We start from the raw sequence: 15327 nt of genomic DNA on the forward strand, positions 1-15327 counted from the left end.
CCATTTTATATGCTGTTGAATTTGATTTACTAGTATCTTGTTGAGAATTTTTGCATCCACGTTCATCAGGGATATTGGCCTGTAGTTCTGTTTTTTTTATGGGGTCTCTGTCTGGTTTAGGAATCAAGGTAATGCTGGCTTCATAGAATGAGTCTAGAAGTTTTCCTTCCATTTTTATTTTTTGGAACAGCTTGAGAAGTATAGGTATTAACTCTGCAGTTGGGTAACAGCCCCTTCTTACCCTGCCCCCACTTCCTTTAATGAGCTGTGTTCAAGATATTAACAATCTCTTAGTTTCCTCCCTGAGCACTGTGACTCTTAAAACCCTTCCAACAACTGCTTCTTCAGAATGGAGTATTCTCCTGCCCATGAAAAAGAGGACCAAAAGATATTCCTTTCCAAGGTGAAATATTTAGTTGTTTATATCCAGCTACTTGCCTCTCCTCTTCTTTCAGAATGGCACAGCTACCCCACACATGTAGGTTACTTATTCTTCTGCCTTTTAATTTGTGAAGAGGTAAGCTTTAAGGTTAATGATTGGTTTTTACATTAACGTCATTCTTTACTTTTCTTACTCAGTCTAAATGTCTTAGACTTGTGGGATTGTTAGAGTAGGCAGTTAGTTAGGTTCTAATAGGATACCTGGAGGCCAGCACTGAGGAAGTCATAGCCAGTTGTTGGGAAAGTCAGAAGCCTGTCCTGGCAGCACTCCACAAGAAGCTAGATCTAACAAGACTGAGCCAAGGTTGTGGATGCTGTTAAGAGAAACCTCTGACCAAATTAGGAAGAAAAAACATGAAGCATTGTTTCCCAAGTAATAAATATTCTGACTCCTAGTTAGCAAAGGTCAATAACAAGACACCCAAACCCTCAGGGCATGCATCGCTCTCAGTTTCTTTCTTGCTATCATATTTCCAAAGTGTACTTTTTGATTTAATAAACTTTCCTGCTTCTGTTACTCATCCACTATGCTGAGTGTGTGTCCTTGAGTAACTTCTCATGACAGGACCAAGAACCTTCAGCAACTCCTTCAGGTCTGGCTGGGTCAGTTCCCCAGGGCCCTAGGTCTCTGGAGTTTACCCAGCAACAGGATGGTTTTAGTATTAAAGGAAACGTAGGAGTATAAAACAATGACATTTAGTATTTCCCATTCTCCCCCAAGAAAAATCTCAAAACCCACTTCCTCCAAGAAAAACACAATTTTAGAGAGCTGTAATAGAGATTAAATTGAGAGTAGGTGGCGTGTGGAAAGTAAAATAAGATAAAAACAGAGAGGGAGGCAAACTATAAGAGACTTAAATACAGAGAACAAACTGGAAGGGAGGTGGATGGGGGGATGGGTTAAATGGGTGATGGGCATTAAGGAGGGCACTTTTTGGGATGAGCACTGGGTGTCTTATGTAAGAGATGAATCACGGGATGAATCCTGAAGCCAATACTAAAGACTACACTGTATGTTAACTAACTTGAATTTAAATTGAAAAAAAAAAAAAAAGAGAGAGAGATTAGATTCAACCATCTGTTTTACAGAGGCAACTCAGAGGCTGGTTTGATTAGTACATTTCATATCACATTCTCGCTTCCCAGTTATGATTATAGTCAGCAATACATTACTATTTTAAGCCCCTGGGGCTCTTTGTTAGTGCTATTGTAATTGCTATATTAGTAGGCAGCAAGAGTTGAAAAGGTGACTGTAATGGACTTTTTTTTTTTTTCAACATTTATTTATTTTTGGGACAGAGAGAGACAGAGCATGAACGGGGGAGGGGCAGAGAGAGAGGGAGACACAGAATTGGAAACAGGCTCCAGGCTCTGAGCCATCAGCCCAGAGCCCGACGCGGGGCTCGAACTCCCGGACCGCGAGATCGTGACCTGGCTGAAGTCGGACGCTTAACCAACTGCGCCACCCAGGCGCCCCGGGACTTTTTTTATAGTACAGTGAATACGTTATTGTGAAGTACTGAATGGGAACATCACCTATGAATGGCACCAAGCATTCTGTGGATGACAGCCCTAGTAATGTAACAAGCAACAACTAAAATCCCTCCATGATGAAAGTACTTAGCCATTTTTCATGCCTAACTAATTCCAGGTATGGAGACTTCACCAAGCAAGGGTGGGTAGTTGATGTTGGTAGAGGAGTGACACCATATGCTGAGACAGAAGAATTACAGGTCCTGAATTCTCACTTCCCTAGTTAATAAGTTTGGAGGTAATTTTGTATAGTATTTACACTTCTGTCTCTGGGGATGGGGGAAAGCTTTCCAAATTTCACAGCTAAAGATGTGCAATACATCTTGCTCTGTAGCTTTTCAAGAACTCTGAAGGTTTTGAAATTTTACCCAATTTGCCTACCACAGTCCCATGAACGCTAATAGAAGCCAGACAACTGTTAGGTTAGAGATAAGGGATAATTTATTTCTTACAGCCATAGCAGTAATTTATCAGCATTTTTGTGCCAGTTCTCTGAGCCCCAATTCCCACACGGTGATGTAACGAAGGCCAGATGACATCTGCATACACACTGGGTTGCATTATAGGAAAAAAATAATGATATTAGGAAACCCAAATCTTTAATAATAGGCAGTAAGAATGTATGCCCTTTGCTCAAAGGGAGACCATCTGACTTCTAAAGTTGTTAGCAAACCTGCCCTTTACTCCAGAATCACACACTATCTCTATTGTCCAAGGTTGTTTCCTACACAAAGGAACACGGCAGACAGTATCCCCCTTACAAGATAAGCAGAAACACGGCAAACTGTCTCCCAACATGGGTTTTTTATTAACTTACGCCTCTCTACATTATCAAAGTTACTTTTATTTATTTTTTTTCAACGTTTATTTATTTTTGGGACAGAGAGAGACAGAGCATGAATGGGGGAGGGGCAGAGAGAGAGGGAGACACAGAATCGGAAACAGGCTCCAGGCTCTGAGCCATCAGCCCAGAGCCTGATGCGGGGCTCGAACTCACAGACCGCGAGATCGTGACCTGGCTGAAGTCGGACGCTTAACCGACTGCGCCACCCAGGCGCCCCTCAAAGTTACTTTTATACAAGTAAACCACAAGACGCAGAATGTAATTTCATAAAGATTCCACATTAGTGGAATTAACTAATGTTAATTCTTGCTGTGTAGCAATATTAGCAAAAACCTAGTGGGAATACACATTTATTGTCTCAGTTTTTTATAGTTAGGAATCTAGACATGGCTTAAGCAGCTCCTCTGATTAGGGTCTCACAAGACTACAATCAAGATATTGGATGAAACTGTGGTCTTATCTGAGGCTCTAATGGGGAAGGATATCCTTTTTTTTTTTTTTAAGTATGTATGTATGTACGTATTTAGAAAGTGTGAGCAGGGGAGGGACAGAGAGAGAGAGAGAGAGAGAGGATCCCAAGTAGGCTCCATGCTGTCCACGCAGAGCCCAACATTGGGCTCGAACTCATGATCCATGAGATCATGATCTGAGCCGAAATCAAGAGATGGATGCTCAACCCACTGAGCCACCCACATGCCCTGGGAAGGATATGCTTTTAATTTCACTCAAGTTGTTGGCACAATTCAGTTTCCTGCAGTTGTAGGATTGAAGGATTTCGTTTCTTGCTGGCTGTGGGTTGGAGGCTGCCCTCAGCTCCAAGAGGATCGGAACTTTGGTATGTAGGGTCCCCAACATGGCTACTTGCTTCCTCCCAGCAAGGGAGAGAGTGAACAACTCCTGTAAAATGGCCAGTACAGTCTATGTAAGACATTCACATAGTCACTTATCTCATCACATTTGACATATTTATTGGTGAATGTCTTCCAGTGTATTTATGGAGGGGGCTGGTTGTTGGCTACTTAAGATTAATTTATGTGATTCAGTGAGGTAAGTCTTTCTGAGGGGACATTTTAGCTGAGAACTTGAACGATGAGAAGTCAGCAGCGGGAAGATGGGGGGGCCAGGGGTGAGGAGCATTCTGGGGAAAATGGACAGAAAGTGGAAATGTAGCTATGCCCACAGACAGAAAAATATCACACCATACAACATTGTATTTTATTTGTTTCTGGGTCTGTTTTCTTCACCATCCAATGAGCTGTATAAATTATCTCAGAATCTTCAATACCTATTTTATAGTAGACAGTAAATTGTTTTTTTTTTTTTTAATTTACTGGGGGGGGAGAGAAAGAGAGAGAACCGGTGGGGGAAGGGCAGAAAGAGAGGGAGCCACAGACTCTGAAGCAGGCTCCAGGCTCTAAGCTGTCAGCACAGAGCCCAATGTGGGGTTTAAACCCAGAAACTATGAGATCATGACCTGAGCCGAAGTTGGACACTCAACTGACTGAGCCACCTAGGTGCCCTGACAGTAAATTTGTTTAATAAGTGGATGTATTTATTCATTTAGGAATCGTTTTATTAAGATTTTATTTACCAGGTACTTCAGAGATACCAAATGACCATGTGAAGGCCTGTGTCCACAATGAACGCACAGTTGTGTGCAGGAGAGTTGCAAACCATTACTAATGCAAGGTGATCCATGATATTGGTGCTACTATAGCATTGGAAGAAAGAATGAACCCTCAATCTATTTGGGGGATTTGGGGAAGCTACATAAATGTAGTAAGGTTAGCACTGAGTCTTCAAGGAGACCTAAATTAGTTGGGGTGCATAAATAGGAAAAAGCATTTTAGGCAAAGAAATCAGTTTGAGCAAAGACTTGGGAGTGACAAAGTATATGGCTGGTTCAAAAGCCCCAAGAAGTTTAGGAGCAAACAAAACCAGGAGTATGTGTGGAAAGAGGGATAGCAGCCCAGGAGGCTTATTCTATGTGTCTATAGATCACATCAAAGGGATAAAGAAGTCAACTCTAAGGTGTGCCACTAGCCTAACAGGATAATTTGAGCATCATAAATAATAATGGATTAAAACTCATCAGATATGTAAAATGTATGCATTGCTAATAATAACTAAACAAAACCTTACTGGTTAACATTGGAGGTTTCTAGGGGACCAACTAATTTCTCTGAAATTTTATAATTAAAGTGAAAAAGCCCAGCATTTATCACGCCTTTCTTCTAGGATCCCTGTATTTCATGATAACCAGAGCTGGTGAGAGAAAGTTTATAGAAGAATCCCAGGTAATAAAATCATTCAAAGTATTAGAAATCTATTGTTCTAGGATAAGACTTAAGAGACATACCAAAATGCAGTGTGAAGACTTTTTTTTTTAATGCTTTTAATGGGGGAAAAAAAAACCCAACTATTAAATGATATTTTGGATTCAGCCAAGTTAATTTGAATATGTATTGAGTATTAGATGATACAAAGGAATTACTAATTTTGTTATATGTGATAATGGTGACGAAGTTAAGAAAATCCGTGTCAGTTTGAGATGCAGATTAATTTAAGGGTAAAATGTCTGGGATCTGTTTCAAAATAGTTAAACACGGAGCAGGCGAGGGGATGAAACTAGATGGGCAAAATGTTAATTGTTGATTCTTGGTGATGAGTCCGTGAAGGTTATTAAAAGTGGATTTACCTTTGCCTATGTTTAAAATTTTGCTTAATAGTTTTAAAAGCAGAACAAGCGCTGCGGAAAGGGGATGTCGGAAATGAAAAACCTAAACTGTACTAGAAGATTGAGATTTCCCTGGGATTTCCGAAAGAGTTAAGAATTGTAATGGTCAAATCTCTGCTGGATTTGAAGAGCAGCCTCTGGCTGCTCTCCGGGCGAGGGCCCAAGGAGGGCGGTCGATCGAGGGCTCGCGGTACTCTTGTAAGTGCAGTGAGAAGTGAGGACGCCCTTCCCCAGCCAGCACCCTTCCCTCCTCAAGCCTGCCCTTCTTTTCCATCCTTCCTCTCTCCCCACCCCACACACCCTTTTACGCTCCTCCGCGCTCTCCTTTCCCCACTTCCTTCCCTTCCTGCGTCTCGCCCCACCCCTCCCTTTTCTTCACCCTACTGGTCCTTTCCCACACAATCCCCGCCCTTCCGTTCCAAGTCCCTCCCCGCGCATTCGTCTGGACCATCCTCTCCTGCTCCTCGCCCCGCCCCTTCTCTCAGCGTTCTGGCGGAGGTTACCATAGCTGCCGTGCGCTCAACAGCTAGGCTTTTCTAGTTGGTCCCCGGCTGGCCGGAGGGAAGAGTCGACACCATGAACCATGTAGTGACTATCGAGGAGCCCCAGGCCAACCCGCAGGTGTCTCAAACCCGGTGCGGGGTGAAGTCGGGGACCTGGGGCAACGTCTCTTCCAGTCGACCGTATGATTTTCTGTACGGTAAGGGCGGCACCGGACCTCCCTCCAGAGTTGTCGACTCCTGGCCTAGGTGGGCTTTGGGTCGGTGATACCCGGCTAAGGGGCGAGGTGAACGGGAGACCAGCCTCGGGACGATCCCCTGACCACGGTTATCCTTTGTTGGGTGAGAGCAGCGCAGAGCTCCCCAGGTGGCGGTGCTCCTGTGCGCGCGTCGGAAGCCGCAGGTGCGCTCTGCGTCTAGGAGGAACACCGCGCGCAATCGCTTTACTGTCCCCACCGTCTTTTCCAGATAGTCTGCACAGCTTTAAGCAATCTTTCTGAAACCTGTACCGGGTGTTTTGTTATCCAGAAATGTATGCAATGATTTAGCAGACTTGGAGATTCACTCAACATTCCCTCATTCTAACTGTATGAAGTGCCAGACAAAAATGACCTTCCCTCTCCCATTCTCTGGGCAACTCCAAATTTGGCTTTGTAGATAAAGAAGTACCAGTTTATCTCGCCTTTGTTTTCAGTTTTCTCTCTCTCTTTTAAAACTTACTGTTATTTATCAAAGCACTGCTTATAAACTAGGTCCACTGTGTTCCTTTGGATCCGTAAAGCCCCAGTTTATTTTAATGCCCAGCTTGCCCGTTTATGTTCTGTCTCTTCTACTGGACCTTAAGTTCTTTAAGTTCTTGTTTTACACATTTTTGCAGCCTTCTCAGCACCTATTCCAGTGTTGGTACATTTTTTTTTTTTTTTTCCGATTTTGCCCTCAGCAGTCCCATGCTTTTCACCTGAACCTTGCATTGCTTTTAACCGTGTGGTATCTCCTCTGGGATTCCCAGGATCTTCTTTCACTGGGAATCAATAGGTTACCCATTTCCTGGTATAGGGGCTTTGTAATGTTTGCTTACATATTCTGGCCTGTGGTTTTTTTTTTTTTTTTTCAACGTTTATTTTTTATTTTTGGGACAGAGAGAGACAGAGCATGAACGGGGGAGGGGCAGAGAGAGAGGGAGACACAGAATCGGAAACAGGCTCCAGGCTCCGAGCCATCAGCCCAGAGCCTGACGCGGGGCTCGAACTCACGGACCGTGAGATCGTGACCTGGCTGAAGTCGGACGCTTAACCGACTGCGCCACCCAGGCGCCCCACCTGTGGTTTTCTTTATTCACTCTTGGTTTCGTCTTGTAAAATAAATCTAGTAAACCCTTGTAAACCCACCATGTTTATTTCAAAAGTAATTTGAGAATGGGATATACTTATTTAGTAAAGACAGGCAAATAATTTATCAAGTTTCCTGTCTTTTATCCTTAAAAGTCTCTCCCCCCCACCCCCGCTTTTTTTTTTTTTTCTGCAGGGGGTTACTAAATGTTTCCGTGTCACTTGCAAGGAACAGAAACCCACTCAAAATAGGCCAAATAAAGTTTGGATTCTTCCAATTAGACGGGCAATCTCACGTCTATTAATGGATAGGAAGCATAATATAGCCAGGACAAAGTAGAACCAAGACAGGGAAGGTCAGAACTAAGGTGTAGTGCCCTTCTGCTTGATTTCTTGGACCTATTTTTTTTTAACCTTGTTTAGGTTGTCAGATTTAGCAAGTAAAAATACAGGATGTGCAGTTAAATTTGCATTTGAGATAAAAAGTAATATTTTAGTCCCATGCAATATTTGGGATCTATTTATATAAAAAGTTATTCATTGCTTACGTGAAATTTAAATTTAACTGAGGATCCTGTATTTTATCTGGCAACTCTAACCCTGCTTTTTTCTGTGCATATATGTGTCCTTCCATCTGACAGAAAGCCACTTGTTTATGGATTTCTTTTGCTATGACAGGGACTGGGGTGGCAGTCTACATGGCCTCTTATCCTAAATAAAGCTCACCTGTGAGTCCTTGTGTATCTTAGCTGAAAATTGGAGAAATGAGATATGTTCTTGACCAGCCAATGAGTTGACTGGCTTGGGTCAGATTTCCATCCTGACAGAAAGAACTGCGGTGGGTAGGTGTTGTGGTCAGTGATACACACACATAAGCACCTTTCCAAGTTTTTTCACCCTTCACCCACCCACACCCCTCAAACCCAATGGCCTTTTCACCATAGTTAATTGTCTGCAAGGCTTTTGCTCCTCCAAGAAGCTTTGGGTGTCTTCATTAAATGTAATTTTTACTTCTCTGATCACTCTAGCAATTAAGGTTAATTCAGATACATTTGTAAAGTACTTTAGAGTTAACATCATTTTTTTATAGATCATACCTCATTTGTATACCATTTTGCAGTTTCCTCAATTTTTTGCTAAATGTTTTGTGTCTCTCAAATGTCTAAGTGACCATCATATGTTATCACTTTCCTGAATCTAAATTTGTTGATGGATTAGTAGCTACACTATTGCCCTGATAATTAAAGCCTTTTAAATATATGATCCATTTAATTTTTCTAGCTTCCAAAAATGTTTTAAAATGCTTTCTAGGTTTATCATAAGCTCTTTCTTGCTATCTTTTCCCCCAGAATATGCAATTTATTATGCCTTTCCCTAAAAGTAATCATTATGTCTTGGGGTTTGAAACACTTCCTGTCTCTTATGATTACTTGGTGTGACAACTTCCTAGGCTTATTAGAACAGTTTCTACAAGATGGGTAAATTGGCTGAGGGGCTTTCTCATGATTTCCATGAGAAACTTTTCCCTGTAAAATTCATGGGCTTTTGATAATGTAAGGCCTGGGAGCCAGAAGAATTGGAGTTCACATTCTAACTGTTCCATCCGTAAGTGGCTAACTTCTTGAAGCTTCAGTTTCCTCACCTATAAAATGGAGGCCTAGTGCCTACCTCATTGGGTTTTTGTGAGGATTAAATGGAATATTGCACATAAAGCACTTAACACTCGTGTAAGAATAAGCAAGTGATGCCTGGTGAGTGCCATTACCTTGGCATCTCAGGGGTCTTTCTATTGCCTTTGAGCAATGATTATGATCACAATTGTAGGGTATGTCACAGAATGTGTAGTCATAAATCACATAGTATTGTGTAATTATCTTCTATAGATGGCAGGAATGTTTCTATAGATCATGTCTTCATACTCCTTATAGGAATAAGAGGAGAATGGTTTATAATTTATTATTTAGAGTTAGGGGAAATGCAGGATAAATTCACTTAAGATGAACAACACAGTTGGAACCATAAGCCCAGTGACATCTTTTAAATCACTTAAAAAAAGAATACGAATAGAAGTTTCCCTTCGTCCGATGCTATTCCCAATATATTAGACGTGTTGAAGCTATAGCCTTCTTCTCTTTAAACAGGTGCATTCGTCCTGCCTTCAAATTCACTAGTCTGTAATTTTAGGCCATAAAATTTGGCCTTGCCATTCCTAAATCAGCCCAGTTTCCATCACCTTCTCAACTTGAGTCATAGAGGTGGATTTGGGTGATGAAGCTAAAGAAGATAATATCTAAAGGTGATGATTCCCAAGTTTGTATCACAGGTCCAGACTTTATCCCAAACTGTAGATTTGTATATGAAATTGCCTACTTTATATCTCCACTTGGACACATAATAGATACTAAGCATGCTTTCCTAATGTTCTCCCTACAAACTTGCTCCACCACAGGTTTTCCTGTATCAGTTGATACCAACCCCATACTTTAGCTACTGAGGCCATCATGTTTCCTCTCTCTCTCTCTCTCTCTCTCTCTCTCTCTCTCTCTCACACCATTCCAACACATTAATAAGACCCTTCTGTTCCACCTTAAAAATATATCTAGAATCCTGCCCTATTTCATCACTTCTGTTGCCACCACCATGGTGCAAACCAACATCATATCTCTTCTCTAGGCTTATTGCAGTAGCCTCCTAATAGGTCTCTCTGCCTCTTCCATTGCTTCCGTGAGGTCTGTTCTTCATGGGCAACCACAATGAACATTTTAAAATGTAAGTCAGATTTTATCGCTTCTTGGCTCAAAATCTTGCCATGGTTCCCCACTTTACTCAGATTAAAGCCAAATTCTTTTCAGTGGCTCACAAAGCTCCCTGTGATGTAGGCCCTGGGTAACTTCCCTGACCTTTTCTCTATTATTTTTTCCCTCTCTCACTGTGTTTCAATCATGTTGATCTCTTTGCTGTTCTCCAAACATGTCGGGCATGCCGCTGTCCTAGGGCATTTGCTCTAGCTGTTTTCTCTGCTTCAAACTCTCTTCCTTCAGATAACTGTATAGTTAACTCCCCACTTGCAAGTCTCCTTAAATGTCACCTTCTCAGTGAGGACTGCCTTGACTACCATGTGTAAAATTGCAGCCCCATCTCCCTTAGCTGTTCATTCCCCTCTTTTTTTTAGTAATACTACCCTCTAACGTGTTATATAATATGCTAATTTGTTATGTTGTTATTATTGTCTTTCTCTCTCATGAAGTCAGGGATCTTTATCTTTTTGTTGATGTGTTCCAAGCACCTTGAACATAGTAGTCAGTCAATAAATCTTTCTTGAATGAAAGAGAGCTTGAGCCTCTTATAGCTTTTCAACCTTGGGGGGAATATTAAATGTCTGTTTCCAGTATATCATTTTTGTTGGGTAACTGAGGAATTACTAGACTCTAGGAACTGACTCACATTATCTAAATTAAATTTAAATTAAATTACTTATAAATCACCATACCAGCATATTAGAAGAAATATGTTACTAAGTCATCTAGACTAGTTGGTCAGGGTATTTGTTTCTTAAGAGATGTGTACTTGGGAAATCAAGTCTGTTTCTGAATAGACTTGCTTATAAATTTAATGCCATACTGTTTAATTTTAAGGGATGGTACAATAAAGCTTGAATATGTCACTTTAAAGATGTATCTAACAAGCACACACTTAAAATAATGGCAATCTTTTGTTGAACTTTGGAGAAAAATTTAGTCCTGTCATCAACATACTTACAGATTCAAGGAGTGAATTATAGCTGATTTTATTTATCTCTTGTTAGACAATGACATTTACTTACTACATTCATCAATTCTGAGGTACCATGTTGTGAAGAGTTTGTATCTTTCTTTTGTCCTGAATAGGGGAAGTAGTGCCCAAATGTGTTATTTCTTTCACTTGCAGATGGGTGTAGTGAGTGTATACATGGTCTTTCATCTTAGAGTATTTCCTGGCCTATCCAGACCCAGAAAGTGGTTTGTTCATAGGAGAGAAGACCGCATGTTTAAGCTCTGGTGCTTGAGAAGTTATTAGGCCTTCTTTTTGCCTTCCATTTCTATAAACTGACTTTGGAATACATTGAAAAGAGATGAATCTAATAGACTCTCACTGGTGGCAGAGTAACAGGGCTGTGAGTTGCTACAGATTTAGGCAGTATCTAGTTTTTATAATTTGTTTCCCAATTAAGTAATTACATTGTTTTGCCATTATTCTCAGCCCAGGAGTATGTTCTATTCCTTATACTACCTTATTGCTTATTTTGCAGACCCATTGTTTATTGTGTCAAGTGAGAAAGACCACACACAGGCAAATATCCAAGCTAACCTGATTCGAAACAGACTGGTAGGTCTAATTCATTCACTAAGGCAGCCTGATGAACTTGAACCATCTAGTTTTACTAACTGCACTGATCAGATTAACTAGTCATCAGATCTCCAGTGGATTTTATAGTCTGCAGAAATTACTTTGTCATGATTCCTAGGGGACAAGGCATCTTGATACTTGTGGCTCAGTGTGAGTATTAATTAATAGTGAATAAAGGATTCATTATAACCTAATTTATTTCAGTGGGGAAAGTTACGTATGCCTGTGTTAAAAGAATTCAAGTAGTACAAAAGTGTATATAGTGTGAAGTAAATTTTGACCCTCAGGCCCCTTCTCGTAGTCATCTATTATCAGTTTCTTGGGTATCTTTCTAGAGATAGTCTGTGCATATACAATATCTCTTCTTTCTATGCCACATTCACTGTTTTGTACCTTTAAAAAAATTTACAATAATAAATAAAATGCTTTAGAAAATCTGATGGTAAAATTTTGTCCTTTTCTTCCCTACCTCCCTGTCTTAATATTAGAGAAAAGTTCCCAGGTTTAGAACCATGTTCAGTAACCTGATTCATTATCCAAGATATTCTCTGTATTGGAGCAAGGCAGACCCTGTCCCACCATTCATCCGTCAGGAATGGAAGAGACATGAGGAGAAACACAGAGAAGCCCTCTGGCACCTTGCCATGTAAGTGTCAGGTAGCTTCAGTTGCTACTCATGTTTTTAATGAATTTATTTTTCTTCTTAAAATTTTTTATTCTTCATTTTTTGAAAGTACAATTGTGATGTTATACCTAGGTTGATTGACCCCCAATTCTCTCTCTTAACCCCTCTACCTAGTGGGGGGGCTGGGTGGCATAGTCAGTTAAGTGTCTGACTTCAGCTCAGGTCATGACCTCGCAGTTCATAGGTTTGAGCCCCGCGTCGGACTATGTGCTGACAGGTCAGAGCCTGGAGCCTACTTTGGATTCTGTGTCTGCCTCTCTCTGCCCCTTGCCCGCTCACACCCTGTCTCTCTCTCTCTCTCTCTCTCTCTCAAAAGTAAATAAACATTGAAAAAATATGTTAACCCCTCTACCCAAAACAAGCCTGATTTAGGGGCAATGGTTATAGGTTTATAAGTTAGTAGATATTCTCAGAACCTTGGAGTGAATATATATATTAAATAACAACTTGCCAGCAAAGGTAGAGGGGACTGAATTTGTTGTTTCTTTGATCTATCTTAGAAATTGCAACTATACCTTTCTGCTAGTATCTAAATATATATTTTTGGAGACTTACAGCCAAAGCACCTTCAGAGATAAGTCTCTTGAATTCTTTATTCTTTTAATTATTTGAGTCAAACTTAGTAAATTTTAAAAAGCTACCTTTCAGCATGGACATAAAAAATTGTCTCTTAAAACTCTGTTATTCCTATGTGCTATTAATTAAAAGTATGCATTTTTGTATGTGGGATAGCCTATGTCTACTCTTTTCTTACTCTTACTTCCTCTTGTTGGTTCCTGGCTTCCTGGCTCAGGGAAAGTAATTACAGCAAAACCTTGGTTTGAGAGCATAATTCATTCTGGAAACACGCTTGTAATCCAAAGCACTTGTATATCAAAGTGAATTTCCCCATAAAAAATAATGGACATTCAGATGATTAGTTCCACAACCCAAAAATATTCATATAAAAATGATTACAATACTGTAATATGATATAAAATCGTAAGGAAAATACAAAATATAAAGAAAAGTGAACAAATTAACCTGCACTTACCTTTGAAAACCTTCATGGCTGGTGTGAGGGAGACAAGAGAGAGGAGGGGTTATTGTGTAGGATGACTTTCACTAATGGAATCACTGCTGTCTCTTGGCTCAGTGGAATCTTTTACTGCATGGGCACCATTGTATACACTCACATGGATACTGACTACAGTACAGTATTAATAAACTCTTTGTCATTTACTATATTTAATGTAACTGGCAATAAGGCAGCAAAGGAAAGGGTCTTTATCTGCAGGCAACCTGACCCAGAATGAAGCAAAGCATTCCTAGGCTTACTCTTGTATGGAAAAGCAAAGGACTGTCCATAGGTGCTTTGAACTTTTTTTTTTAACATTTATTTATTTTTGAGAGAGAAAACGTGAGTGGGAGAGGGGCAGAGAGAGGGAGACACAGAATCTGAAGCAGGCTCCAGGCTCTGAGCTGTCAGCACAGAGCCTGATGCGGGGCTCAAACTCACAAACTGTGAGATCATGACCTGAGCTGAAGTCGGACGCTTAACCGACTTGAGCCACGCAGGTGCTGCTGTCCACAGGTGTTTTGAAGTGACAAGAAAATACCAGTGTCAGTTGTGGGCACCTTCCAACATTCTGAAAAATCACTGATTTCTGCCAAACACCATAGCCTGAGACTGAACAGTTGAGCATGGAAGAGGATCACCCACAGCCTCGCAGTGAGAGAGAGAGAGAGAGAAGAACCATTGGCTCAGTTGTGATCATGTGACATTTGTCATCTGGTACCTCTTGTATTGCAAGATATTGCTCATGTATCAAGTAAAATTTGTTAGAAGTGTTTGCTTGTCTTACAGAACACTCACAGAACAAGTTACTCACAATCTAAGGTTTTACTGTATTATCTAGTCTGAGATGTAGGTCAGTCAGATGCATGTTAGAGAAGACTTTGCTCTCAGTCTCAGATACCCTGTGTATCTCCTACTTTATAGACATAAAAATATGAAATAGAAATGTTTGGGAATGACATGTTAGACTTTAATAATGTTCTCCTGCTTCATTTTAGAACAGATACATCTTTTCAGATGGCCAAAGAGGTTTATGCAGATCCTGAAGTAACTGGAAAGAATCGCTATAAATACTTTGAAAGGTAAAAGTAATTACTAATGAAAATGAGCCCTGGTATTTTTAGAGAATGTCTTTATGATAATGATACCAGCTGTCACTTCTGAGTGCACGCAGTGTGCCAGGCACCAATTTAAGTGCTTGATATATATAATCAATTTTTACAACAGAAATACAGGATAAGATATATTATCCCCATTTATCAGTAAGGAAGCTGAGACCAAGACAGGAGAAGTAAATTGCTTAAAGTCTCTTAAGTTAGTAAGTGGCAGATCTGGGATTTCCAGCTAAATCTGCCTGACTTCAGAGCTATTAGCTGTAAATAGGAATGTATATTTGAGAACAAAGTGAAGTCATCAAATCAAGTGAGATGCAGCAGAGACACCATGACAGTCATAGTACATGGGCAATTGTTATAAGTGGACACGTAGGTGACGTTTGCTATCTGTTGTGTGAATGTTGCCAAAACCAACATGGTTGAAAGTTTCACTTCATTTCATTTGTGATTAATGCTCATGTGATATCCATATAGTCAAATTAAAATGAGGATCTCCCTATAGGTTTTATGTGGTTAGAAAAATAATCTTGTGTCCATCAACTGATGAATGGATAAAGAAATTGTGGTTTATATACACAATGGAGTACTACATGGCAATGAGAAAGAATGAAATATGGCCCTTTGTAGCAACATGGACGGAACTGGAGAGAGTTATGCTAAGTGAAATAAGCCATACAGAGAAAGACAGATACCATATGGTT

General features: G+C 40.4%; 1 protein-coding gene across 1 annotated transcript in view; it reads left to right on the forward strand.

Annotated features, from left to right (window-relative positions):
• The first annotated feature begins 6017 nt into the window (after positions 1–6017).
• Positions 6018–15327, forward strand: part of CFAP91 (cilia and flagella associated protein 91) — a 77352-nt gene continuing 68042 nt past the window's right edge. Inside the window, exons 1-4 of the mRNA XM_043594256.1 lie at positions 6018–6255; positions 11672–11748; positions 12258–12415; positions 14510–14593. Coding sequence (XP_043450191.1) covers positions 6132–6255; positions 11672–11748; positions 12258–12415; positions 14510–14593 — 443 coding nt within the window. The 5' untranslated portion in view covers positions 6018–6131. The remainder of the gene's footprint in view (positions 6256–11671; positions 11749–12257; positions 12416–14509; positions 14594–15327) is intronic.

The sequence above is a fragment of the Prionailurus bengalensis genome, chromosome C2 (assembly GCF_016509475.1).
Source record: "Prionailurus bengalensis isolate Pbe53 chromosome C2, Fcat_Pben_1.1_paternal_pri, whole genome shotgun sequence".
Lineage (NCBI taxonomy): Eukaryota > Metazoa > Chordata > Mammalia > Carnivora > Felidae > Prionailurus > Prionailurus bengalensis.